Source organism: Artemia franciscana, chromosome 6 (genome assembly GCF_032884065.1).
Source record: "Artemia franciscana chromosome 6, ASM3288406v1, whole genome shotgun sequence".
In the NCBI taxonomy this organism is placed as follows: domain Eukaryota; kingdom Metazoa; phylum Arthropoda; class Branchiopoda; order Anostraca; family Artemiidae; genus Artemia; species Artemia franciscana.
Window position 1 is genome coordinate 13,872,837 of NC_088868.1, and position 25,843 is coordinate 13,898,679.

The following is a 25,843-nucleotide window of genomic DNA, read 5'->3' on the forward strand; positions in this document are numbered from 1 at the left end:
GATCTTGTTGTAACCTGACAAAGAAGAAAAAATAAGAAGATAAAAAAAAAGAAAAGAAGATAATAATAAGAAGAAAAGATAATAATAAGATAAAAAGAAGAAAAGAAGATAAAAAAAAATCCCTGACAAAGAAAAAAAAATAAGAAATAAATAATAAGAAGCCTGCTAATCATGTAAAACGAAGCGTTTTTCTTTCTTTTACGCGTTAAAGGGCTCTAAACCTGTATTTTGAGGGTTTTAGACTATGATATATCCATTGGTTATCTTAAAATAACCGGTTGGCTTCGTACCCCTTCCCTTGCCAAAGTCTAGTTATACCACTAAAATTACGTCCCAAGGCCTGCGGCACATGGAATTACGTGATTCTATATCAAGGCCATAGCCAGCGGAAGAGATTTCTGTTTAAACTCAATTTGAAAATTATAATATATGTTTTTTTTAGAGAAGTAATGCTAGAGTTTTTAGGACCACAACGATTTTAGAAAGGGGAAGGTAAGGCAATCCAGCTGTCTCTACTTTTCATCCGTTCGAGGCCATATAATTTATGGACTAATATTGATAATCAATTTGCATGATTTAATCTCAATTTAATCATGATTTATGTTTTTCAATATTTTCAATAATCATGATTTGTTTCCAGTTTATTTTGTCCGTTGAGCAAGAAGCCTTGTGTTTGGTAAACTGGCTTGTTTCCAATTCTATAGCAGTACTAATGACAGCTCATCACAAAAACCTATGATCATCAGATCACAGTTGTGATCTGATGACCCTTGATTTCTATATATGTATATGAGACGTAGCATTCAGATTTGGAAAATTACACTGTTTACAACTGCAGAAAACTACATTTCAAAAATATTTCAGATCTACAAAATTGTCTGTCAACGCCTGAAAAACACCAGGTCTCAGTATAACACTCCCATGCGTATTATAAGGAAATTCCCAGATGAAATATTCCCAAAAGGAAAAATAATGCAATTCTGAAAACTATCTCTTAAAATACTCTAAAATGTGTATATCATTCCTTGAGGCATACCAATAAACTTGAAATCTATGATCATCAGAGATGTCCAATTCACGCTGTTCGGATCTTCCCCCCTCAAGGGCTTATCCAGGATTTTGTTCGGAGAAGGGTGTTATTTCTGGTTTGCATTTTTGTTATGTTTTTACGAGTTGCACTACTTTCAGGCGGAATGGTCAAACTCCGTGATCCCCTTGGATACGGCCTTGCTCCCCGTCATGAAGCAACTTTTACATGAAACCTCCTATGAAGCTTCCCTTAAATCATTTCGTTGACTTCTCCATTGTTGTCACCCAAATCAAGGAGGTTTCACTGTTCGCTAAACCATACCTGGATTCCCAGAAAGTATTTTTGTCCATTTATTTCCCTAAAACGTTGTCTTTTTTATGGTAACTTTTATTTTGGTTATTTGTTTATCATTTTGTATTGCTAATTTAAGCAACTTATCTTCTTAACGTTAATTTTCAAACCTATTATTACCCAAGCCCAAACTCTTCAACTTTTCCATAATAGTATTTCAAAATTAAAGTAGTTTCCCTCGAAGCTGTTTTTGAATATTATGCTTTTTGCATTTTACAGGGTTTAGCTCAAAGCGTTTTGTTTATTCTTAACGCTACAAATTCATGTGAATATTCTCTAAAAGCAAGGATTACAATTTTTTTAATGGGCAAAGTTTAAAAAATATCAAAATTTCTTCTTTTTTTTTCAAAAATAAATGTCATCAAACAACAACTTTTTTTCGGTAGAAACTAATTTCAGTAAGTTCAGAATGGGCTGAATAATATTTTGTTCGGTCAAGCGCATAAGCGGCCATTACAAAATTCTTGATAATTACTCCACCCAGAGAATTGATGCAGGTAAGCCCGATAAGAACCGATTAGTCTCCTTTCTAGATTTGTCTGCCCTCTCGCTTTTATGAAAAAAGTTAATCTGGCCGTCTAAACAGTTCAAATACTGTCAGTGGAGAACCTCCATTTTTCAATAGTGTTAAGTTTTTTAGTTCTTCCGATTTTGTGAGTTCTTATTACCGTCACTTATTCTTTAACTTTATTTCAGTGCTGTGGATATATATATATATATATATATATATATATATATATATATATATATATATATATATATATATATATATATATATATATATATATTATATATATACAATACTAGCTGTTGGGATGGCGCAAAGCGCCACCCCAACACCTAGTTGGTGGGGGCGCTTCGCGCCCCCCCCCCAAGCCCCCCCGCGCGCGTAAGTCGTTACGCGCCATTGTAGTTGTGTCCCTGTGTCCCACCTGTGAATCGACCATTCCCTGAGTCGCCATCGTCATTTATATATCCCCCTGTGCACCCCGGCGTCCCCTTTGTAGTTATGTCCCTGTGTCCCGGTCGTCGTCATTTATACTCCCTGTGTCCCGGTGCTTTGTTGATTGCTAATCGAACATTCCTTTTGTCCCAGTCGCTTTCTCTTTGAGTGTCGTCATTTATTTAGATTGTTTCTCCTTTATTTTTCAGTTTTTTTCCTTTTTTTAGTTTTTTTTCTTTTTTAGTTCTTTTAGTTTTTACCTTTTTTAGTTTTTTTTAGTTTTTTAGATGAATTTTTTTTTTAGTTTTTTTCCTTTTTTTCTTTTTAGTTTTTTATTGGTTTTTACCTTTTTTTTAGCTTTTTTAGTTTTTTTCGTTTTTTCTTTTTACTTTTTTTTTTAGTTTTTATCTTTTTTATTTTTTTTATTTTTATTCTTAATTTTATTAGTTTTCTTTTTCTCTTCTATTTTTCAGTTTTTTCCTTTTTTTAAGTTTTTTTTTTAGTTTTTAGTTTTTTTAGTTTTTTTTTCCTTTTTTTCTTTTTAGTTTTTTATTGGTTTTTACCTTTTTTTTAGCTTTTTTAGTTTTTTTCGTTTTTTCTTTTTACTTTTTTTTTTAGTTTTTATCTTTTTTATTTTTTTTATTTTATTCTTAATTTTATTCATTTATATATCCCCCTGTGCACCCCGGCGTCCCCTTTGTAGTTATGTCCCTGTGTCCCGGTCGTCGTCATTTATACTCCCTGTGTCCCGGTGCTTTGTTGATTGCTAATCGAACATTCCTTTTGTCTCGGTCGCTTTCTCTTTGAGTGTCGTCATTTATTTAGATTGTTTCTCCTTTATTTTTCAGTTTTTTTCCTTTTTTTAGTTTTTTTTCTTTTTTAGTTCTTTTAGTTTTTACCTTTTTTAGTTTTTTTTAGTTTTTTAGATGAAAATTTTTTTTAGTTTTTTTCCTTTTTTTCTTTTTAGTTTTTTATTGGTTTTTACCTTTTTTTTAGCTTTTTTAGTTTTTTTCGTTTTTTCTTTTTACTTTTTTTTTAGTTTTTATCTTTTTTATTTTTTTTTATTTTTATTCTTAATTTTATTAGTTTTCTTTTTCTCTTCTATTTTTCAGTTTTTTCCTTTTTTTAAGTTTTTTTTTTAGTTTTTAGTTTTTTTAGTTTTTTTTTCCTTTTTTTCTTTTTAGTTTTTTATTGGTTTTTACCTTTTTTTTTAGCTTTTTTATTTTTTTTCGTTTTTTCTTTTTACTTTTTTTTTTACTTTTTATCTTTTTTATTTTTTTTTATTTTATTCTTAATTTTATTAGTTTTCTTTTTCTCTTCTATTTTTCAGTTTTTTCCTTTTTTTAAGTTTTTTTTTTTAGTTTTTAGTTTTTTTTGTTTTTTAGTTTTTTTAGTTTTTTTAGTTTTTTAGCTTTTTTATTTTTTTTATTAGTTTTTAGTTTTTTTTTGTAGTTTTTGCCTTTTTTTAGTTTTTTCAGTTTTTTTTTTAGTTTTTAGTTTTTTACCTTTTTTGTGGATCGTCACCTGATCCACAGATCCATATAGATCTATAGGCCTATATATAAAAACTAGCTGTTGGGGTGGCGCTTCGCGCCCCCCCCCCCAAGCCCCCCCGCGCGCGTAAGTCGTTACGCGCCATTGTAGTTGTGTCCCTGTGTCCCACCTGTGAATCGACCATTCCCTGAGTCGCCATCGTCATTTATATATCCCCCTGTGCACCCCGGCGTCCCCTTTGTAGTTATGTCCCTGTGTCCCGGTCGTCGTCATTTATACTCCCTGTGTCCCGGTGCTTTGTTGATTGCTAATCGAACATTCCTTTTGTCCCAGTCGCTTTCTCTTTGAGTGTCGTCATTTATTTAGATTGTTTCTCCTTTATTTTTCAGTTTTTTTCCTTTTTTTAGTTTTTTTTCTTTTTTAGTTCTTTTAGTTTTTACCTTTTTTAGTTTTTTTTAGTTTTTTAGATGAATTTTTTTTTTAGTTTTTTTCCTTTTTTTCTTTTTAGTTTTTTATTGGTTTTTACCTTTTTTTTAGCTTTTTTAGTTTTTTTCGTTTTTTCTTTTTACTTTTTTTTTTAGTTTTTATCTTTTTTATTTTTTTTATTTTTATTCTTAATTTTATTAGTTTTCTTTTTCTCTTCTATTTTTCAGTTTTTTCCTTTTTTTAAGTTTTTTTTTTAGTTTTTAGTTTTTTTAGTTTTTTTTTCCTTTTTTTCTTTTTAGTTTTTTATTGGTTTTTACCTTTTTTTTAGCTTTTTTAGTTTTTTTCGTTTTTTCTTTTTACTTTTTTTTTTAGTTTTTATCTTTTTTATTTTTTTTATTTTATTCTTAATTTTATTCATTTATATATCCCCCTGTGCACCCCGGCGTCCCCTTTGTAGTTATGTCCCTGTGTCCCGGTCGTCGTCATTTATACTCCCTGTGTCCCGGTGCTTTGTTGATTGCTAATCGAACATTCCTTTTGTCTCGGTCGCTTTCTCTTTGAGTGTCGTCATTTATTTAGATTGTTTCTCCTTTATTTTTCAGTTTTTTTCCTTTTTTTAGTTTTTTTTCTTTTTTAGTTCTTTTAGTTTTTACCTTTTTTAGTTTTTTTTAGTTTTTTAGATGAAAATTTTTTTTAGTTTTTTTCCTTTTTTTCTTTTTAGTTTTTTATTGGTTTTTACCTTTTTTTTAGCTTTTTTAGTTTTTTTCGTTTTTTCTTTTTACTTTTTTTTTAGTTTTTATCTTTTTTATTTTTTTTTATTTTTATTCTTAATTTTATTAGTTTTCTTTTTCTCTTCTATTTTTCAGTTTTTTCCTTTTTTTAAGTTTTTTTTTTAGTTTTTATTTTTTTTAGTTTTTTTTTCCTTTTTTTCTTTTTAGTTTTTTATTGGTTTTTACCTTTTTTTTTAGCTTTTTTATTTTTTTTCGTTTTTTCTTTTTACTTTTTTTTTTACTTTTTATCTTTTTTATTTTTTTTTATTTTATTCTTAATTTTATTAGTTTTCTTTTTCTCTTCTATTTTTCAGTTTTTTCCTTTTTTTAAGTTTTTTTTTTTAGTTTTTAGTTTTTTTAGTTTTTTAGTTTTTTTAGTTTTTTTAGTTTTTTAGCTTTTTTATTTTTTTTATTAGTTTTTAGTTTTTTTTTGTAGTTTTTGCCTTTTTTTAGTTTTTTCAGTTTTTTTTTTTAGTTTTTAGTTTTTTACCTTTTTTGTGGATCGTCACCTGATCCACAGATCCATATAGATCTATAGGCCTATATATAAAAACTAGCTGTTGGGGTGGCGCTTCGCGCCACCCCAACACCTAGTTGGTGGGGGCGCTTCGCGCCCCCCCCCCCAAGCCCCCCCGCGCGCGTAAGTCGTTACGCGCCATATTAGTTACGCGCCATTGTAGTTGTGTCCCTATTGTGTCCCTATTGTGCGAATATACAACATTCTTTGCTGTCCCATTGTCTGTGCATATAAGTAGATTTTCAGGTTTACCGACTCTTGAACATGCAACATATAATGGTCCATGGGAAAACAATCCGTATTCAGATCTATACCTCATGATTCTAATGATTGCCCTTGAGCTTTGTTGATGGTGATTGCTAATCGACCATTCCCTGAGTCGCCATCGTCATTTATATATCCCCCTGTGCACCCCGGCGTCCCCTTTGTAGTTATGTCCCTGTGTCCCGGTCGTCATTTATATTCCCTGTGTCCCGGTCGTCATTTGTGTCCCGGTGTTCCAGTCTGTGATTTCTCTTTGAGTGTCCCGGGCGTCATTTATATTCCTTGTGTCCCGGTGTCCCGGTCGTCATTTATATCCCCCTGTGCCCCCCGGCGTCCCCATTGTAGTTGTGTCCCTGTGTCCCGGTCGTCATTTATATTCCCTGTGTCCCGGTCGTCATTTGTATCCCGGTGTCCCGGTCTGTATATACATTCGTTTTTTAGTTTTGTTTTTCTCCTTTATTTTTTTCCTTTTTTCTTTTTTTTCTTTTTTAGTTTATTTAGATTTTTAGATTTTTTAGTTTTTTTATTAGTTTTTAGTTTTTTTGTAGTTTTTACCATTTTTTTAGTTTTTTTAGTTTGTTTTTTTTTTACTTATGTCCTGGTCGTCATTTATACTCCCTGTGTCCCGGTCGTCATTTGTGTCTCGATGCTTTGTTGATTGCTAATTTATATTATATTTATATTTATATTTTTATATTTATTAATATTTTTTTAGTTTTCTTTTTCTCTTATTTTTCAGTTTTTTCCTTTTTTTAGTTTTTTCTTTTTTAGTTTTTAGTTTTTTTTGTTTTTTACCTTTTTTTAGTTTTTTTAGTTTTTTTAGTTTTTTAGCTTTTTTAGTTTTTTTATTAGTTTTTAGTTTTTTTTTTTTAGTTTTTGCCTTTTTTTAGTTTTTTCAGTTTTTTTTAGTTTTTAGTTTTTTACCTTTTTTTAGTTTTTTTTAGTTTTTTAGCTTTTTTAGTTTTTTTTCTTTTTAGTTTTTTTGTAGTTTTTACCTTTTTTAGTTTTTTTCTTCTTTTGTATTAGTGTGAAAAAATTTAGTGTGACGTCACCTGATCCACAGATCCACAGATCCACACACAGACAACTTATTTTTTATATATATAGATAAGTTGTCTGTGTGTGGATCTGTGGATCTGTGGATCAGGTGACGTCACACTAAATTATTTCACACTAATACAAAAGAAGAAAAAAACTAAAAAAGGTAAAACTACAAAAAAAACTAAAAAGAAAAAAAAACTAAAAAAGCTAAAAAACTAAAAAAAAAACTAAAAAAAGGTAAAAATCTAATAACTAAAAAAAAACTGAAAAAAATAAAAAAAGGCAAAAACTACAAAAAAAATAAAAACTAATAAAAAAACTAAAAAAGCTAAAAAACTAAAAAAACTAAAAAAAACTAAAAAAAGGTAAAAAACTAAAAAAAAACTAAAAACTAAAAAAGAAAAAAACTTAAAAAAAAGGAAAAAACTGAAAAATAAAAGAGAAAAAGAAAACTAAAAAAATATGAATAAATATATATAAAAATAAGTTGTTTGTGGGTTATGTCTGTCTGTCTGTCTGTCGAGTGACGTCGCGTTTGTCCGCATATGACGTCTGAATTATTTCACACTAATACAAAAGAAGAAAAAAAACTAAAAAAGGTAAAAACTACAAAAAAAAACTAAAAAGAAAAAAACTAAAAAAGCTAAAAAACTAAAAAAAACTAAAAAAAGGTAAAAAACTAAAAACTAAAAAAAACTGAAAAAACTAAAAAAAGGCAAAAACTAAAAAAAAAAACTAAAAACTAATAAAAAAACTAAAAAAGCTAAAAAACTAAAAAAACTAAAAAAAAACTAAAAAAAGGTAAAAAACAAAAAAAAAACTAAAAACTAAAAAAGAAAAAACTAAAAAAAAGGAAAAAACTGAAAAATAAGAGAAAAAGAAAACTAAAAAAATATTAATAAATATAAAAAATATAAATATAAATATAATATAAATTAGCAATCAACAAAGCACCGAGACACAAATGACGACCGGGACACAGGGAATATAAATGACGACCGGGACACAGGGACATAACTACAAAGGGGACGCCGGGGTGCACAGGGGGATATATAAATGACGATGGCGACTCAGGGAATGGTCGATTAGCAATCACCATCAACAAAGCTCAAGGGCAATCATTAGAATCATGAGGTATAGATCTGAATACGGATTGTTTTCCCATGGACCATTATATATTGCATGTTCAAGAGTCGGTAAACCTGAAAATCTTTTTATATGCACAGACAATGGGACAGCAAAGAATGTTGTATATTCGCAAGTTTTACGTAGTTAAAAACATATATATATATATATATATATATATATATATATATATATATATATATATATATATATATATATATATATATATATATATATATATATATATATATATATATATATATCTATATATATAAAAATAAGTTGTCTGTGTGTGGATCTGTGGATGGATCAGGTGACGTCATGTTTGTCCGCATATGACGTCTGAATTATTTCACACTAATACAAAAGAAGAAAAAAACTAAAAAAGGTAAAAACTACAAAAAAAACTAAAAAGAAAAAAAAACTAAAAAAGCTAAAAAAACTAAAAAAAACTAAAAAAAGGTAAAAATCTAATAACTAAAAAAAAACTGAAAAAAATAAAAAAAGGCAAAAACTACAAAAAAAATAAAAACTAATAAAAAAACTAAAAAAGCTAAAAAACTAAAAAAACTAAAAAAAACTAAAAAAAGGTAAAAAACTAAAAAAAACTAAAAACTAAAAAAGAAAAAAACTAAAAAAATGGAAAAAACTGAAAAATAAAAGAGAAAAAGAAAACTAAAAAAATATGAATAAATATATAAAAATAAGTTGTTTGTGGGTTATGTCTGTCTGTCTGTCTGTCGAGTGACGTCGTGTTTGTCCGCATATGACGTCTGAATTATTTCACACTAATACAAAAGAAGAAAAAAAACTAAAAAAGGTAAAAACTACAAAAAAACTAAAAAGAAAAAAAACTAAAAAAACTAAAAAAAACTAAAAAAAGGTAAAAAACTAAAAACTAAAAAAAACTGAAAAAACTAAAAAAAGGCAAAAACTAAAAAAAAACTAAAAACTAATAAAAAAACTAAAAAAGCTAAAAAACTAAAAAAAAAAACTAAAAAAAGGTAAAAAACAAAAAAAACTAAAAACTACAAAAGAAAAAACTAAAAAAAAAGGAAAAAACTGAAAAATAAGAGAAAAAGAAAACTAAAAAAATATTAATAAATATAAAAAATATAAATATAAATATAATATAAATTAGCAATCAACAAAGCACCGAGACACAAATGACGACCGGGACACAGGGAGTATAAATGACGACCAGGACATAAGTAAAAAATAAGTTGTCTGTGTGTGGATCTGTGGATGGATCAGGTGACGTCATGTTTGTCCGCATGTGACGTCTGAATTATTTCACACTAATACAAAAGAAGAAAAAAACTAAAAAAGGTAAAAACTACAAAAAAAACTAAAAAGAAAAAAAAACTAAAAAAGCTAAAAAAACTAAAAAAAACTAAAAAAAGGTAAAAATCTAATAACTAAAAAAAAACTGAAAAAAATAAAAAAAGGCAAAAACTACAAAAAAAATAAAAACTAATAAAAAAACTAAAAAACTAAAAAAACTAAAAAAAACTAAAAAAAGGTAAAAAACTAAAAAAAACTAAAAACTAAAAAAGAAAAAAACTAAAAAAATGGAAAAAACTGAAAAATAAAAGAGAAAAAGAAAACTAAAAAAATATGAATAAATATATATAAAAATAAGTTGTTTGTGGGTTATGTCTGTCTGTCTGTCTGTCGAGTGACGTCGTGTTTGTCCGCATATGACGTCTGAATTATTTCACACTAATACAAAAGAAGAAAAAAAACTAAAAAAGGTAAAAACTACAAAAAAAACTAAAAAAGCTAAAAAACTAAAAAAACTAAAAAAAGGTAAAAAACTAAAAACTAAAAAAAACTGAAAAAACTAAAAAAAGGCAAAAACTAAAAAAAAACTAAAAACTACAAAAGAAAAAACTAAAAAAAAAGGAAAAAACTGAAAAATAAGAGAAAAAGAAAACTAAAAAAATATTAATAAATATAAAAAATATAAATATAAATATAATATAAATTAGCAATCAACAAAGCACCGAGACACAAATGACGACCGGGACACAGGGAGTATAAATGACGACCAGGACATAAGTAAAAAAAAAAAATAAAAAAACTAAAAAAATGGTAAAAACTACAAAAAAACTAAAAACTAATAAAAAAACTAAAAAATCTAAAAATCTAAATAAACTAAAAAAGAAAAAAAAGAAAAAAGGAAAAAAATAAAGGAGAAAAACAAAACTAAAAAACGAATGTATATACAGACCGGGACACCGGGATACAAATGACGACCGGGACACAGGGAATATAAATGACGACCGGGACACAGGGACACAACTACAATGGGGACGCCGGGGGGCACAGGGGGATATAAATGACGACCGGGACACCGGGACACAAGGAATATAAATGACGCCCGGGACACTCAAAGAGAAATCACAGACTGGAACACCGGGACACAAATGACGACCGGGACACAGGGAATATAAATGACGACCGGGACACAGGGACATAACTACAAAGGGGACGCCGGGGTGCACAGGGGGATATATAAATGACGATGGCGACTCAGGGAATGGTCGATTAGCAATCACCATCAACAAAGCTCAAGGGCAATCATTAGAATCATGAGGTATAGATCTGAATACGGATTGTTTTCCCATGGACCATTATATGTTGCATGTTCAAGAGTCGGTAAACCTGACAATCTATTTATATGCACAGACAATGGGACAGCAAAGAATGTTGTATATTCGCAAGTTTTACGTAGTTAAAAACATATATATATATATATATATATATATATATATATATATATATATATATATATATATATATATATATATATATATATATATATATATATATATATATATATATATATATATATATATATATATATATATATATCTATCTATATTCACAGGTGGGACATAGGGACACAACTACAATGGCGCGTAACGACTTACGCGCGCGGGGGGGCTTGGGGGGGGGGCGCGAAGCGCCCCCACCAACTAGGTGTTGGGGTGGCGCGAAGCGCCACCCCAACAGCTAGTATATATATATATATATATATATATATATCTATCTATCTATATTCACAGGTGGGACATAGGGACACAACTACAATGGCGCGTAACTAATATGGCGCGTAACGACTTACGCGCGTGGGGGGGCTTGGGGGGCGCGAAGCGCCCCCACCAACTAGGTGTTGGGGTGGCGCGAAGCGCCACCCCAACAGCTAGTATATATATAAAGGTTTCCCTGTTGGCGATGATGATCTCTGTTTCATGGTGCTTCCCCTAGAAAGTGCAATGGGGGACTGGGAGAAGAGCCATCAAATACTGTTAGTACAGAAACTTCATCTTTTTTCAATAGCGTTAAATTGCTAGTTCTGTCCTCTCGGTTTTGTGTCTTCTTATAATATATCACTTAACCCTATTTCCTTATCCTTACCATCACCTTATTTTAGTTTCACTTGCTCAACCTCCAATGGTCTGTATGAACTTACTTTTTAGTTTTATAAACTTATAAGTGCATCTGGCATTCTGAACTATTATAATACTGTCAGTGCAAAAACCTCTTTCTTTCAGTTATTAATTTTGTTTTATTTCTTTTATTTCATTTCTTATATTTATTAATTTTGATAGCTCTTCTTTCTTTTTATTAAGTGTCTTTTTACTGTTTACCCGTTAAGTTTATTTAAACTGCGAGTGCTCAGCACCTCCAATGCTATTTAAGAATTGAAAATTTTACTAAAAATGTTAATGTATAAAAAATTAAATTTTTTTTTTATACAATCCTAAAAAGGGCTTATGCCAGATTTGCCTCTCACTCACTCGGACTATCGGTTTTTCAGTATTTTACAAATATTAGACACTATCATTGGGTCAAAAACAGGTTAGAATCTTAACATGTTCAAAATTGTTGACATTGTTGATTTTTTTTAAAGTCATAATATAAATGCTGGTTAAGATAATTCACAAAAAAAACTGTTTTGTTGTCACAAAAACAAAGAAAATTGGACGTCACAAACCCTTAAAGCTAGATTTATTTCTCCCTTTTTTATGTGTGTTAATGGGAGTTCCTATCACCCTGTCACGGTCTACAGGGCTAGGCATCCCCCCGGAAAAACACCTCACGGAATATTCCCATGACTAATTATCTGTTGATCTTGGATTAAAATCAAGCAGTTGTGGACATCAAGCCATATTTAATTGTAAAAAAAAAATCCAAGGCATGTAGTCTGAGTTAGTGAAAGGCAAATCTGGCATAAGCCCTTTTTAGGATTGTATAAAAATGATGCCATTTCATTTGTTGATAGATAAGTCCATCTATCATCTGTCCATATGTCATTACTTGGGTAGAAGTTAGCTAGATAGTCATAGAACTAAGACATGAAAGATTGAATTGATTTTGGGTTGACATGCGACGGACAACGTCCACTGGACTTGTATGCAAAATCTGGGACTGAATTGCTGGGACTCTCAATTCAAATGCTGTTAGTGTATAATTTTTTTTAAACATGACTTTTTAATCCTCTTCTTTGTCATAGTTTAACTACTAACCTTGTTTCAGTTCCGGCTGTCCAGCCTGCCATGGTATTTAAGGAATTAAAAATGGAAGGATTTCTGGTTTCAAGATGGGTAAATAGATGGCAGGAAGGCTTAAAACAGATGTCTCAATGGATTCAAGAGGTTAGCTTGATAGAAATTTATTTGATTAAAGTTATTTTTAAACATAGGGTATACTGTAGTTGTTGACTATTGATCTAGATTACTGATTAAAAGCAACTGTTGATTTAGCAACTTTTGTGCTAAAAAAGAAAGATCAGTGCTTCCAAATTTCCAAGTTAAATAATACAAATAAAAATTAAAGCTCTTTTTTCCTACCTTTCTTTTTGGTAAATGTAGTGCTTAGCTACTCAGCATAAATACATGATAAAATAACAAAACTCTTACTTTATATTATCGACCAAGTCTGTTTTGATACGCAACCGCTTTGAATTTGACGATAATTTAGTTTCTTTTTAACAGCTGAACTATAAACCAACTTCATTTTTTTAATATCTCCATTCTTTTGTTTATATTTATCGCATGGCATTTTTATTTGTTTTTCTTTTTATATATTATTGCAAATTTTTAATAACAGTATATGTCAAAAATGACTTGGAAAACGTAAAGTTTGAAACTAAATAACCAATTCTAACAAAGTCAGATTTTTAAGTGGTTTCACAGCAGCATTAAACAATATACTGTTTTAATGTAAGTCAAAAATCATTATATTGTATCAAACATTTCGTTGAGCAACTTAAATTTGAAATTAAATATCAGAGCCATGTCCAGGATTTTTTTTTTCGAAAGGGGGGGGGGTCTTATGAAAAAGATTATTGATGATTAAGCATATTTGTAAACATTGGTTTACATGTTGTTGGTTTTTGTTACTTTTGTACGAGTCTGGGTAAAATTTGTGGGATGAAGGGTCTAACCGAATGATCTTCCTTCTCTCGTTACGGCCATGGTAAATAACAAATTTTAACAACCTAAGAATTCAAAGTGATCTCACAGATTAAATTGTGCTAGGTTATTATAGTTTTAGACAAGAATCATGTTGTTGCATCAAACATTTTATTGAGTAGCTAAAATAAATGTAATAATGATACAAAGGCATAGCTATAGTGATAATTGTGATTTTTTAATTATAATTTGTTAAGGGAAATTGCTTGCAATATTTAAAGTGCGAAGAATAAATATCCTCCTGCCAGCCCCCCTCCCCTTCTAATATCCTTCCCAGGCCCCTTTCATGACAGAAATTTTTGGGCTCTTTTGCTCGGCAAGAAAAAGCAACCACAGGAAGATGAGAACGACAAAAGAGGTACAAGGTCATTCCTGTGTTCAACAGAGCTTATCACAACTAATTGCAATTAATTTCAATAACTGTCAGGGTAAGCGTAAGTAGTTAGTTCTATTGAACGCAGCTTGAACATCGAAATTTGTTTCTTACGAAATAAATAATAAGAACACCAAAAGAATCTTATCTATGTGTATAAAAGAATTTCCTATCTGTGGTACAAATTGGAGCTTATTGAGTTCTGAAGTACAATTTGAGGAGCTTATAGAGACGGTAGCACAATAAGCACATAATTGATTGCGATAGGTTTCAATAAATTATTTTCAACACGATTTAATAATTTCAGTTGGCTATTTAACGCCTGGTACGTTATGCGTGAACCTTGGTTTTGAATTGAAATCAAGTAGTTGTGGGCATCAAGCCATGGCTAATTGTAGAAAAAGCCAAGACAGATAGTCCGATAGTCCGGTTCCCCCCAATTTTCGATTTTATTGGTGTTTAATTATTAATTATATTTAATTTAAATTCACTATTCGGTTTTGATTGTTTTAATGTGATTGCCTTTGTAGTTTTGTCGTATGGAATGGTCCTTCTCTCTTTTTTTTTTTTTTTTTTTTTTTTTTTTTTTTAAGGCTGTGTTAAACACAGCCTTAGCAATGTTTAACAGCTTTATACTTTGAGGTAAAATCTACTCAGAAAGAGAACCTGGGGCTATGACCCTGGATAAGCTTTAGAATTACAGCGTTCGGACTCGCATATAAATTCCTATATTCTAATGCACTCCTATAAAATGCCTTTATTTTGGCTAAAATCCTATTATTCCTATATTTTCGGCTGAAGAGCACTAAGAAAATTGCTCGTGATTTGCAATTTTCACTTCTCTTTAAGTAAGCCAAGATGTGCTTTTCTTTTTGCTTTTGACTCTGTTGTAGACTGTGCTGTCTTTCGGTGTAGATCAATAATTAATTATAACTGTTGGGCTGTTTGAACACATTACAACTGTTACAACTGTTGAGCTGAATGTTTTGTATTGGGCTTAGTAAGCTGCTTCTGCCTGGGCCATGCTGTTGTGTTGACTTAGTAGCCTATGTTTTGTTTTTGTCATGTTGGGCCTGTCCGAAATGAGGAAAGATCAGTATACAGGATGACAGTATCTGCCTCATGAGACTGGAGCTCTTGCGACTTAGGTGTTTCCTGCCTGAGCGCTATTTAAAAGGCTGATGCAAATACGGCCCAGTTTTGGACATATCCATATTTTTTTCTTTTTATGGTCTTTTAATCTTGGGATGCTATTTTGCGGGTGATGCTTGTTAATTAAGTATGGGGCCTACCAAGTTTAATAGTTCATGGCTTGCTAAGACGGATTGCAGCGGTAGAAAGATTGGCGAATGGTGTAAGACTGGGAACGACCAGTACTCGTTCTTTTGCAAACTCTGCTTGAAAAATTTGGTTGCACAGCTGGGGTTGCTCAGGGGTAAACCAATATGTGCGATCTGCAGAACACAAAGCCGCAGTTACTCCTTAACTACATCCACTATTGCTTCAACTTAATGGACAATCTCGAGTTGGTGAAACAACCACGGATAAACCGTTAGTTGGTACAAACATGTTTTGTGAGCGTGATGCCGCTTATAAAGCTGTGTTAATATGGACACTTCAGACGGTACAGAGTTCCATGTCTGCTAACTCTTCAGACCATATTGACGCAACCTTCCATGCGATGTTCCCCGGTAAGATCTCCGACGAAATGCCCCTATGTGCGAAGAAACTCATGTATCTGATCACCGATGATATTGGTCCTCATACTGAAACGAAATCCAGAGCAGACTTTTATGCACAAATTTTATGGGCCACGCTACAAGTGATGATCTGTGTAGGAAGATTATGCCAGCCATTGAGCAGAATCAGCTGCCACTTGAAAAACTGATCACGCTTGGAAGTGATGGACCAAACGTCAACAAAAGCGTTTGGAACAATTTCAATGCCATAAAAAGAAAGTGACGGGAAAGGGAATGTTGAATATTGGTACTTGAAACATCCATATAATCCATAACGCTTTCTTGAAAGTTCGTCAGGTGTTCGGAGAAGAAAGTTCCGACTTTGTTATTCTTGTGCATTCATTTTTTGACGGCTGGCCTTCACGTTGTGAAGACTATTGAAAGTGCCAAAAGAAAGCAAGAGTGCCAGAGAACGCTCTCATATAGCATGTCCTAAGCCGCTGGCTATCGATCGGACGTGCCCTTGCTAGAATCATGCAGTCGTTGCCGGCAATCTTAGAGTACTTCCTGAACTTCATGCCGAAAGAGAAAAAACTGAAGAAACTTCTGTCCACTCCCAAATTTCTGAAGATTGTGGCTTATATCAGAAGTGCCACGATGAAGGCCCAACTCGAGTTTGTTCTAGCCTCAGCAGAACTGGTCATAAGTTTCACCCAACTGTTCCAGAAAGAAGAGCCTCTCGTTCATGTTCTGAACTCAGAGATCAAAAGACTAGTTGTGACGCTTTGCAGACGGGTCTTTACTCCAGATTTCGTGACCGAGATTGAAAATTTCTCACCAGAAATGTTGAATCTTGCTGAAAAATTTGCAGAAAAGCACATAGTTTCAGAAAATGTGGAACGAGCTTTCCGTGAGAAAGCAACACTGAAAGACAAGGGCATTTTCTATGTCAATGTGTGAAAACATTTTATTGCGGGCATTCGTCATATTTCGAACAAATGTCCTCTGGAGAGGATGGTTTTCTAGAGGCTTTACGCTTTTTGAGTCCGATCAACATGAAGGATTCGAGAAGCATTACAGACATAGCGGCTGTATCACGCGAGATTGCGATTGGAGCAAGCCCAGACGCCGCCCAGGCTGAGTGGCTGCTTTTCCGAACGGAAACTTGACCCCGTGAGGACATTACTCGGATCGATCATTTTTGGAGCCATTACTTTGGACTGGTGACTGAGCGCGGGGACAGCAAGTACCCGGAACTAAACAAGCTTATCAAAGCAATGCTGACGTTATCGCCTGGCAGTGCAGATGTTGAGCGTGGGTTCTTGCGTTCTTGTAGGATTCTCTGTGAAGACCAGGCATTAATGTCTGAACGCATTCTGGATGCGAGACTCATGGTATATGACACATTGAGACTTTATGGAGGAAAACCTGAACGGTTTGTTATTACAAAAGAACTGTTGAATCTTGCACGTTCTGCACGGTCTCGGTATCAACAATATCTGCATGAATAGAAAAAAGAAGAGCTATCCGAGAAGGAGAAAGGAGTTTTTGAAGAGGACAACAAGTGGAAGTTGCAGGAGGTCCACGACAAAAAAAAAACAGAAGACCTGGAAAGCGAAAAGAAAATCTTGAAGCATCAGAGAAAAGAGAACAGTAGCAGATACTCTACTTCAAAAAGTGACCGATAAAATGAAGAAGGCTGCCAGGTCCAAGAGTTCCATAGACATAACCCTAGCTGTTTCTTTGCTCGAAGGAGCTGCGAAGTCCAGAACAAGTGAAAGAGAGCAGATGGTGGAATCGGTGAGAATGGAGCAGTCTCTTGCAAAAAGAAAAGTTGACCTCATGTCGAAATTGATGCCCAAGAAGCAGTAAGAGTGATTCCAGGTATTTTACCTGTATCAGTCAATCGTTGGCACAGTATGTGTATCTGAAAAAAAAAGAAAATGCAGAAACTCGGGAAATGACGAATTTACATGACCAGGCATCCCACGCCATCTACCACCGATCTGATCCCGAAGACTTCCGAATCCTATATTTCGCCTATATTTGGGCTCAAGAAATCCTATATAAATAGGACAGAGCCTATAATTTGAAACGAACCGACCTGTCCGAACCCTGGAATCAAAATTTTCATATAAATCTTATTTTGTTTTTAAATAAGCCCTGGCCCCTCCAAAGAAAAATATTATTACATGCCTGTTGCATATACGTGCTAAAACTATAGTTGCTTTTAATATTTTTTTGTAAGTTTCTGTATGTTGTATGCCTTTATAACATCTTTGCGTCTTTAAAAAATTTTAACAGGTTTATATTTTGAAGCAAAATTTACTCAGAAAGGGGACCCGGCGGTATAACTCTAGATAACTATTAGAGCTAAAAATTGCATATAAATCTTAATTTTGTCATTAGGCAACCCCCGGCCCATCCAAAATAAGTTATTAATATATGGCTGTTGCTTGTACGTGCTAAAATTATAGCTTCCTGTAATATTTTTTTTTTTAATTTGTGTGTGTTGTCTGCCTTTATAACGTCTTTATAACTTTAAAAGTTTTAACAGCTTTATATTCTGAAGCAAAATCTACTCAGAAAGAGGACCTGGGGCTATGACTTCGAATAAGATTTAAAATTTAGAATTTCATATAAATCTCATTTTTTGTTATCAAGTGACCCCGCCAACTCAACCACCCTGTCAAGTTTTCCACTTACATTTTACCTTTTATTTGAGTTATAGTCGAAGTTATTCTCTACCGCCTCTTTGATTTCACGTTCATTTTTACAATTTTTTTTAAATACCTAAAAACGCAAGCTCTGCACTTTTTGCTTGTGAAACCTTGCTATATAGTAAAATTTAATTTTATCTTCTCTACATTAACGTTATCTTTATGGCGTCTTTATTATTTTTCAGAATCTCTACACTCTAATCATCCATATTTCCTTTTTCAGGGTAAGATTAAGTATGAAGAGACTGAAACTTTTGGATTTGAAAATACACCCAAAGCTTTCATTGGGATGCTGAGAGGAGAAAATACAGGGAAGGCTGTGGTCAAAGTTTGACACGCCTCTTTTTGTTTTGTTTTTCTTTTGTTCTGTTTTGCAATACATGTTTTGAACTTAATCCAGCAAAAGCTTACATATGAAAAAGTAAAGTTATCTCTTGAATAGCTCAAATCCAAACACATTGTTTTCATTAAGTTACTTTTTGTTCCACTTTACCAATTTACGAAGCATGATAAATCTCTAAAAGCCTCTTTTTCATTTTTCAAGTCCAAAACCAGCTATTTCCATATATCAGACATTTATGATATACCTTTGATCTGTATGTATGCCTAATTGAACCCAATGGAATATAATAAATATGCGTGAAAAAACTCAAAATACCATAATGAAAACTTTTGACTTGACAGCACTTCATTTAACATAATAAACAAAAATATGAACCAGTACAGATATAGATCACTGTGCTAGGGGAAAAAATTGCTAACACTTAGCGAATACCTAAATTAACATTCCTAGAGGCATCCTAAACTAATAAATTAAATTTTGAAGAAACAATCACCTTCTCCAAAAGACCCGCAGGGTAACAACCACCCTCCCAATGCAAATCTATCCGCCCACGCCCCTTCAATCCGCTCTTCCCCCAACCTTATAACCCAATCACGCCCCTCCAAAAAAAATCACAAAGAAATGCTCTTCCGATCTACTTTTATTCTTTGGGAGATGTTCAGCCACCCTAACACTCACAGGGAGCCAATTCGATACAGATACGCCAAAATGCTTCAAAGTAAAGCCAGATCTTACACTATTTTCAATATCCACAACCAGTTATCACGTCTTCTTGTATCATGCTCTTGAACATAAGTTCTAAAATGGAAAAACTCAATAAAACTTTCTGGGACTAGCTTATTCACACAATTAAACACAAAAATCATGGCTTCATAGTTCTTTATCTGTCCAACATTGATATGGGTCTCCAGTTTTCTGTATCTGCCTTGCAACCACCTTTGTGAAGGTGGTTTCGCCACCTTAAGCTGCACTGGAAAACTTCCCTGTTTTAGGAAAAGATTAATAATAAAAACTAGACAGGAAATAATATATTATAAAATCACTTTAAGAGCTTGAAGGGACAAACCATCAACACCGGCAGAATTAGACTTAAGTGACTGCCCAACTTTACGCACTTCTTCACTCATGCGACGCTGAAATTCCATATTTAATTCACCACGAACGTCGGTAAAAGTATTGCACTGTATTTCGCTATATTAATTGCTAACATTAGATTGCACCTGGGAGCGAATATTCGAGAAAAATTAACAAACTTAATTACAATTTCAGTTAAATCACCACAGTTACATCCTTACAGATTAACTTCTGCCGTGGTCTCTTTTCCCTTAGCCATGATCTCATTTAAAATATCCCCTGTTTTTTTTTTCATATTAGATCTACTTTCCTCCAACTTATTTCCATAATAATCAGACATTGGTTTTCGTCTCAGTTTGTTCTCTGGTCTTCGTCTCAGTCTCAGTCTCTGGGGTTAACAGCCCCACTGTTAGCTCCCGGGGCAAGGGCTGTAAATTGAAACAGTGATTTGAAGACTTTCACCCTCACCCTTTTTCCAAAAATACATCCGGTCAAATTTTGAGACAGCTATTTTATTTAGAATAGTACAAACTTTAAATAAACATACCTACAGGGTTCACAACCCTCAGATTCTTGTGTAAGGGCTGTAATATTAAGGCCAAACTTCAAAAAATATCAAAAAGAATCCAAACCAATATAAGAAAAATGCTTTTTCCTTTATTCGTCGTGAAAAGGAAATGTCAGCAATACCTAGAGAACGGCTGATGGTACCGGCCACCACATCGTTCAGGAAATGGTCATGAGCATCTTCAACTAAATCAAAAGGTACTATGTGCATCGTGTTTTACAAGAAAACATATTTGCAATATGTCAAGAGCAGATGAGTGTATTAAGCATAAGCTTTCACTTAAGTGTATCAAACTTAAGCATAGCTTAAGCTATGTGTATCGGGTTTTACAAGGAAACGTATTTGCAAAATGTCGGGAGCAGCTGATTATATTAAGCACAAGCTTTTAGAGTATGCTGAGGGAATGTTGATAAAGGTTGGAGTACAACAAATTATCCTCCCATATCCTAGTTAGCTGCAATCGCCTCAAAGACACTTGATTAAAATTTGTTGTCTCAGTTCAAAAGTTAAAAGATTTTCAACGCGGATGTTTATTTCTCAGTGTTCAGGAAAGGTCTGATTAATCCGAAAAAAAAAGAGACACAATTCTGCTTTAATGGATTTTACATCCAATTTTCGTTTTTTGTTGTGACATCAAACAGAGTTTCCTTTTTTGAATGATCTTGACAGGCATTTATATCATGACTAAAATACAAACAATTCTAGCAAGGTTGAACATTTAAAGGTTCTAATTTGTGTCTTACCCAATCATATTTCCTCTTGTTTGTAGAATACTGAAAAACTAAGCCCGGGTTTCAGCTATACGAGAGTTCAGCTACACGACAGTTCAATTATAAGGATGTACATATGCATGGGGGTTCACCTGCATAGTACATGGGTGTTTAGTTGCACGAAGGATCAGTTACACGAGGGTTCAGTTGCACGGAGTTTAGTTGCACAGGGTTCTAGCAACACAAGGGTTCAATTGCATGGGGGTTTAGTTACACACAGCCGAATAAAGACATCAATGAACTGTTTAAAGCTAATTACAAAGTAAGAGATGAAATATATCTTTATAAGATTATTATTGATTTTCTCAAGAATAATAGCCTAACATTGTTTGAATCATCAGTTTGCTCATAGAGTTTTCCAGTGCATATAAGAGCAAAAGCGAGTAGGAAGAGCCGTATCGGTACCAGCTGGCCTATAGATCTTAAATTGCTGAAAACCGGTAGCTTGAGAGCTCATACTTCCCAAAAGCCATAAAATTTGTTCGTTTCTTAATCTCCATTTGTTTTATGTCATAACGTTTGTTATAAGTTAACCAAGAGCATCGTATTTCTTAAGAATCGTATAGCAAAAAAAGAGTTATATAATGAATGTGTTGATTTATATTGTTGATCTTGATTGTGTTGTATTATTGTCTTATTTGGGTAAAAAAAATTAGTTGTACTGCAAATGAAGAAAACAAAATTGATAGCGCATTTTTAGCTTATAACTCGAAACTGCATTTTGAGCGTCGAACGAGTACGCAAATAAAAAATAATTGTAAGTGTAATGAAAATTTAGAACAAGAAGATGAAAATAATTTCTTTGAAGTCAACAGGAGACTCCAAATGCTTTTTTTCAAAAGAAGGAGCATTTTCTATCTCAATTTCACATTTATTTATGATTCTTCATAAAAACGACCGCCAAATAAAGAATTTGTGAGAAGGGCTAATTTATGCTATTTTTAAAGTTTATTTAGACTCAGCAAATCTAAAATCTAGAGCAATAGTCTGTTACTTTAATTTAGATGTAGACATGTTCTGCATGGATGAGTTGGAGTCCGCAAACATTGCAGGAGCGGCATATTGGTAGATCTACCAAATAGACACTTTATAAAAAGTTCTAGACCCTAGACGTACCCCGCATGAATGCAATAGAGACACCTATACTGAGTTTACTAGTTTTAAATTTGCCTCTTTCATCGATTTCATCTACTGTTGAAGAAAAACAGAATTTATGGTTGTCACTTTAGGCCATAGAAGTTGAAGAAAAAAGAAGGCTATAGAAGCCAATAGCCTTTTATTACATACCCTTTTCTATTAGCCTTTTGGTGCTGATACACGTACCTTTGATGATTTAGTGTCTAGGTAATAACTTTGTTACAGTGTTGTGCATGACCTCTTCTGAACCCAGTACTTGGCTGCAATAGCTTAGTTAAAAGTTGCAGGCTGTTGTTGGATTCCTCAGTCAATACTATTTTCAAATACATCTTAGGCAAATATTTGGTGATTTAGGTTTCTATAAAGGAACACTATAAAGTCTGAAAAAAGTAAGTAGGCTATTTTACGATGCTATCAGCCTAGGCTAAGTAGGCCTATTTCCCAGTATGTCATAGCAGTTTTGTTTATTGACAGTTGAATCATTAAATACTCACCATACAAGTCTAATGGGCATTAGCTACCATGAAAATTGTGTCCCAGTTTTTTTTCTGAATTGGGTCATAGGCCTACACAGACCTGCAACTTAGCCTAAACCTGTCAAAGAGCTTGCCATATTTTTGCATGTATTCCTTGACTCTGATTATACACTATCTATAATGTCTATGATTTGTGCTATTATGTGCCTTAAGCAAAGGTGTCATGAGGCATTGGTAGAATTCACACTACATATAAAAATATTGGTCCTGCACTTTTAGAACATTTCATGTTACTACTGCAGATAGTTTTTACACTAGTTTTGCTCTGTCAACATTCAATGTTTGAAATTTTTTCTGTTAAAATACCCTTTCTCCAATTCTAAAAAACTCTTATCAGTGCACATCTTTCAGACCCATAACTGTATCAATCAATTTATGCAAGCTTTGTAAATTATGGTTTGTAAAAAAACTTAAAGAAAAATGTTATGCACTTCCACTTCAATTTGGCTTTCAACATGACATTAGATATTTAAATGCTCCTGTGGTTTTGGCTAATACTTTGCTTGAAAGTTTTTGTAGGCCTACAGGTAGTTCACTTGTCTTGGCAAGTAATGTTTTTTGCCATACCTTTGACTCCCTTATGCTGTTAAGGGCTTTAAAAGAGGAATAAATTCAGTAATTATCAGATCTTAAAGGTATGCTCAAGTTCCCAGAAAAGGTAGGTTTTACTTTTTGATAAATAATTCCATCATAGCTGCTCATAGGCCTTTGTGCTCTAAGAATCTGCCAAAAACGGCTGTAAAAGAGAAGCACAGTTTAGCCAAGATCCTACAGCTATGTTTCCACCATTTGCCTCTCTTTTTATGTTTGGGTATCCTATCCTATTACCCACAGGAGATACAAATTAACACCAATAATCTCAAGGGATGTCAAATTTCTAAGGTATTACTTATTAATAGAAACAAACACTGTTTTGTGATGAAAGTTAAGAGTAAAGTGGAGGCTTAAAATGAGGAAAATTACAACCACTCAATCCATACCATTCTAAATTGACTTGTTGCAGAGCTGTTGGGGTGGGAGGTGGGGCTAGGTTAGCTATCCTGGGTGTTGTAGCATAGAGGGCTGAGGTTGTTTACTTTGGTTTAGCTCTTTTTCTTATATTTGACTTGGGAGGGGCACTGTAATTATTTTTTCCCTGGGCACCACCAACCCTAGAAATAGCTCTAACTAGAGATTTACAGAATTCCAGAGAAATTACTGAATTGAGGCTTATTATATCACCATTCAAAAAAAGCCTCTTAGTTGTCAGTTGCTATTATTAATTATCCTTTACAGGAGATTACAAGAACCCCTCTTGTATACTCCCCTCCCAGCCCCCTTAGTAAGTCTTCTTAGTCTGTTGGGATAATTTACTATGAACTCTTTATCATGGTGAGTGGGTGTTGGGGCTTTGAAATATTGAATGTTCTTACAAGTAATTGAATCTCAGAATTCCAAATGACTATTACTTGACATACCCCCTCCCCAAAAAGTTGAGCTTTGCCAAATATAGTTTAATTCTCTCGCTCTTTATAATAGAAGCTTTCATCAACTCAATGTTTTATAATAGCCAATTGCAAATATATTTGCTGAACAAGGTCCAATAACTATGCTTTTGGTGATGACATAGGTCTTTGGGAAAAGTGATGTATGTCACACAACTTGGTCCTACAAGAACAAATAGATTGAATTCAGTCATCAGCTGCTGTAGTTCAATTACTAGTGCATTAGACTTTGAATCAGAATGGCAAGGGTCCAGTTCCTTAATCAGGCATTTTTATTTCAATCATGGTTCTTTGCCTTATATTTGATCATTTTTCAGCTAATTCACTATTTTGGTTAATTTTTTGTGAATTGTGGAATGTTCTATACCCTATTTTTGGAACAAATTATGCCCCAGGCCTCAACCCCTTGCCACTTAGGAGTAAGAGAAGTGTAAGCATATGCTTCTGGAACTGCTCAAAGTTGTATCTTCCAAAAAGGCTTACTCATTGTTATATTTATTTATTCATATTATTTCCTTTTTTTGCTATTTAATAGACAGAATAAAACTATTTGTAATGTTTACAGAGAAATCATAGCACTAAGAACCTATTAGTGTTTTTTTTTTTTTTTGCTGTGATATTTTTCTGGTTGTCAGGTTACTTCACAACTTTTTCTTGTTTATTGCTATTCCACACCTATATGTCTAATGTTTTTTTGGTGTTTATAAGGGGGGAGGGCGAGATGTTTAGTGAAATAAGTTAGATATACCACAATTTTGCTTAGGTCTTGAAAACCTTAAAAATCTTCTTAAAAAAAAATAGTTATTCTTTCCTAACTGTTGAGGCTGCCCACCTTCAAAAATTGTGTACACCATTTTGTGTAGCATGGATTTCTAGGCATTATTTGAAAAACAATCAGAAATTAAATAAATTTTGTCAACTTAAAGTAAAGAGTGACATTAAAACTTAAAACAAACACAAATTATTCTGTATATGAGGGGGTTGTCCCTCCCTTGAAAAAAAATTAAGAAGATCAGTGCAGTGTTGCTTCTGTATTAAATTTAAGTTATAAACAAGCAAAGGTTAAGTTAAAATAAACACAGTTTTTTTGGGAGAAGTAAAGAGCAAAGATGAAACTCAAAACAAACAAAAATTATTGCTTCACAGTCTATCCAACACATATAAATAAAGCTAGTATAAATATACCAAATAACTATATCTCCCTATGTTTGTAAGATTATAGAAAACTAGTGCTTTACTTGAAACAAAAAACAATATAGGAGTTTTGGTACAGTAAAAGTAAACCAATTAAGGCCACTTTTTACAATATACAAATAAAGTATTTTTTTGTTTTTTGTAATGCTAAAGTGTATTTCTTACAATTTAAGATTGTTTATTACTCACTATTGGCACTATAGCTAGTGAGACCAAAATATTACCTGATAAATCAATCCAATATTTCTCTATGTGGTTATTAAAAAATTATTTATTTTTATGCTTGTGTTTTTAAGATAGTTTTAATTGTATACTGAAAGTCAGTGGTATCACAGCTGGTGTAAGACTATGAAAAGCTTTATGGATTAGTTTGTTGTTGTCAGGCTATGTACTCACTTGTTGTCAGGCTATGTACTCACTTTTATCTAATAAATGAACACTCTTTTTTTTATACTTGGTTTCTGTGTTTTCAGTAAAGCACTTGTTTCTATAATCCTACAAACATAGGGAAATATGATTAT

At 32.5% G+C, this 25,843-nt stretch overlaps 2 protein-coding genes and 1 long non-coding RNA gene across 4 annotated transcripts in view; all 3 read left to right on the plus strand.

Annotated features, from left to right (window-relative positions):
• Positions 1 to 18,611, plus strand: part of LOC136028083 (prostaglandin reductase 1-like) — a 96,645-nt gene extending 78,034 nt beyond the window's left edge. Inside the window, exons 7-8 of the mRNA XM_065705694.1 lie at positions 12,507 to 12,625; positions 18,440 to 18,611. Coding sequence (XP_065561766.1) covers positions 12,507 to 12,625; positions 18,440 to 18,550 — 230 coding nt within the window. The 3' untranslated portion in view covers positions 18,551 to 18,611. The remainder of the gene's footprint in view (positions 1 to 12,506; positions 12,626 to 18,439) is intronic.
• On the plus strand, positions 8,162 to 9,978 carry LOC136028084 (uncharacterized). The gene is made up of 2 exons (XR_010617737.1): positions 8,162 to 8,781; positions 9,291 to 9,978. It is a non-coding gene; the product is annotated as an uncharacterized LOC136028084 (long non-coding RNA).
• Positions 18,612 to 22,164: 3,553 nt separating the features above from the next.
• Positions 22,165 to 25,843, plus strand: part of LOC136028082 (WW domain-containing adapter protein with coiled-coil-like) — a 47,478-nt gene continuing 43,799 nt past the window's right edge. Inside the window, exon 1 of one of the 2 annotated variants that reach the window (XM_065705692.1) lies at positions 22,165 to 22,315. The gene's annotated coding sequence lies outside the window, so the exon portion shown is untranslated. Of the gene's footprint in view, positions 22,443 to 25,843 lie in introns of both variants that reach the window. The other variant, XM_065705693.1, reaches the window with a different exon arrangement.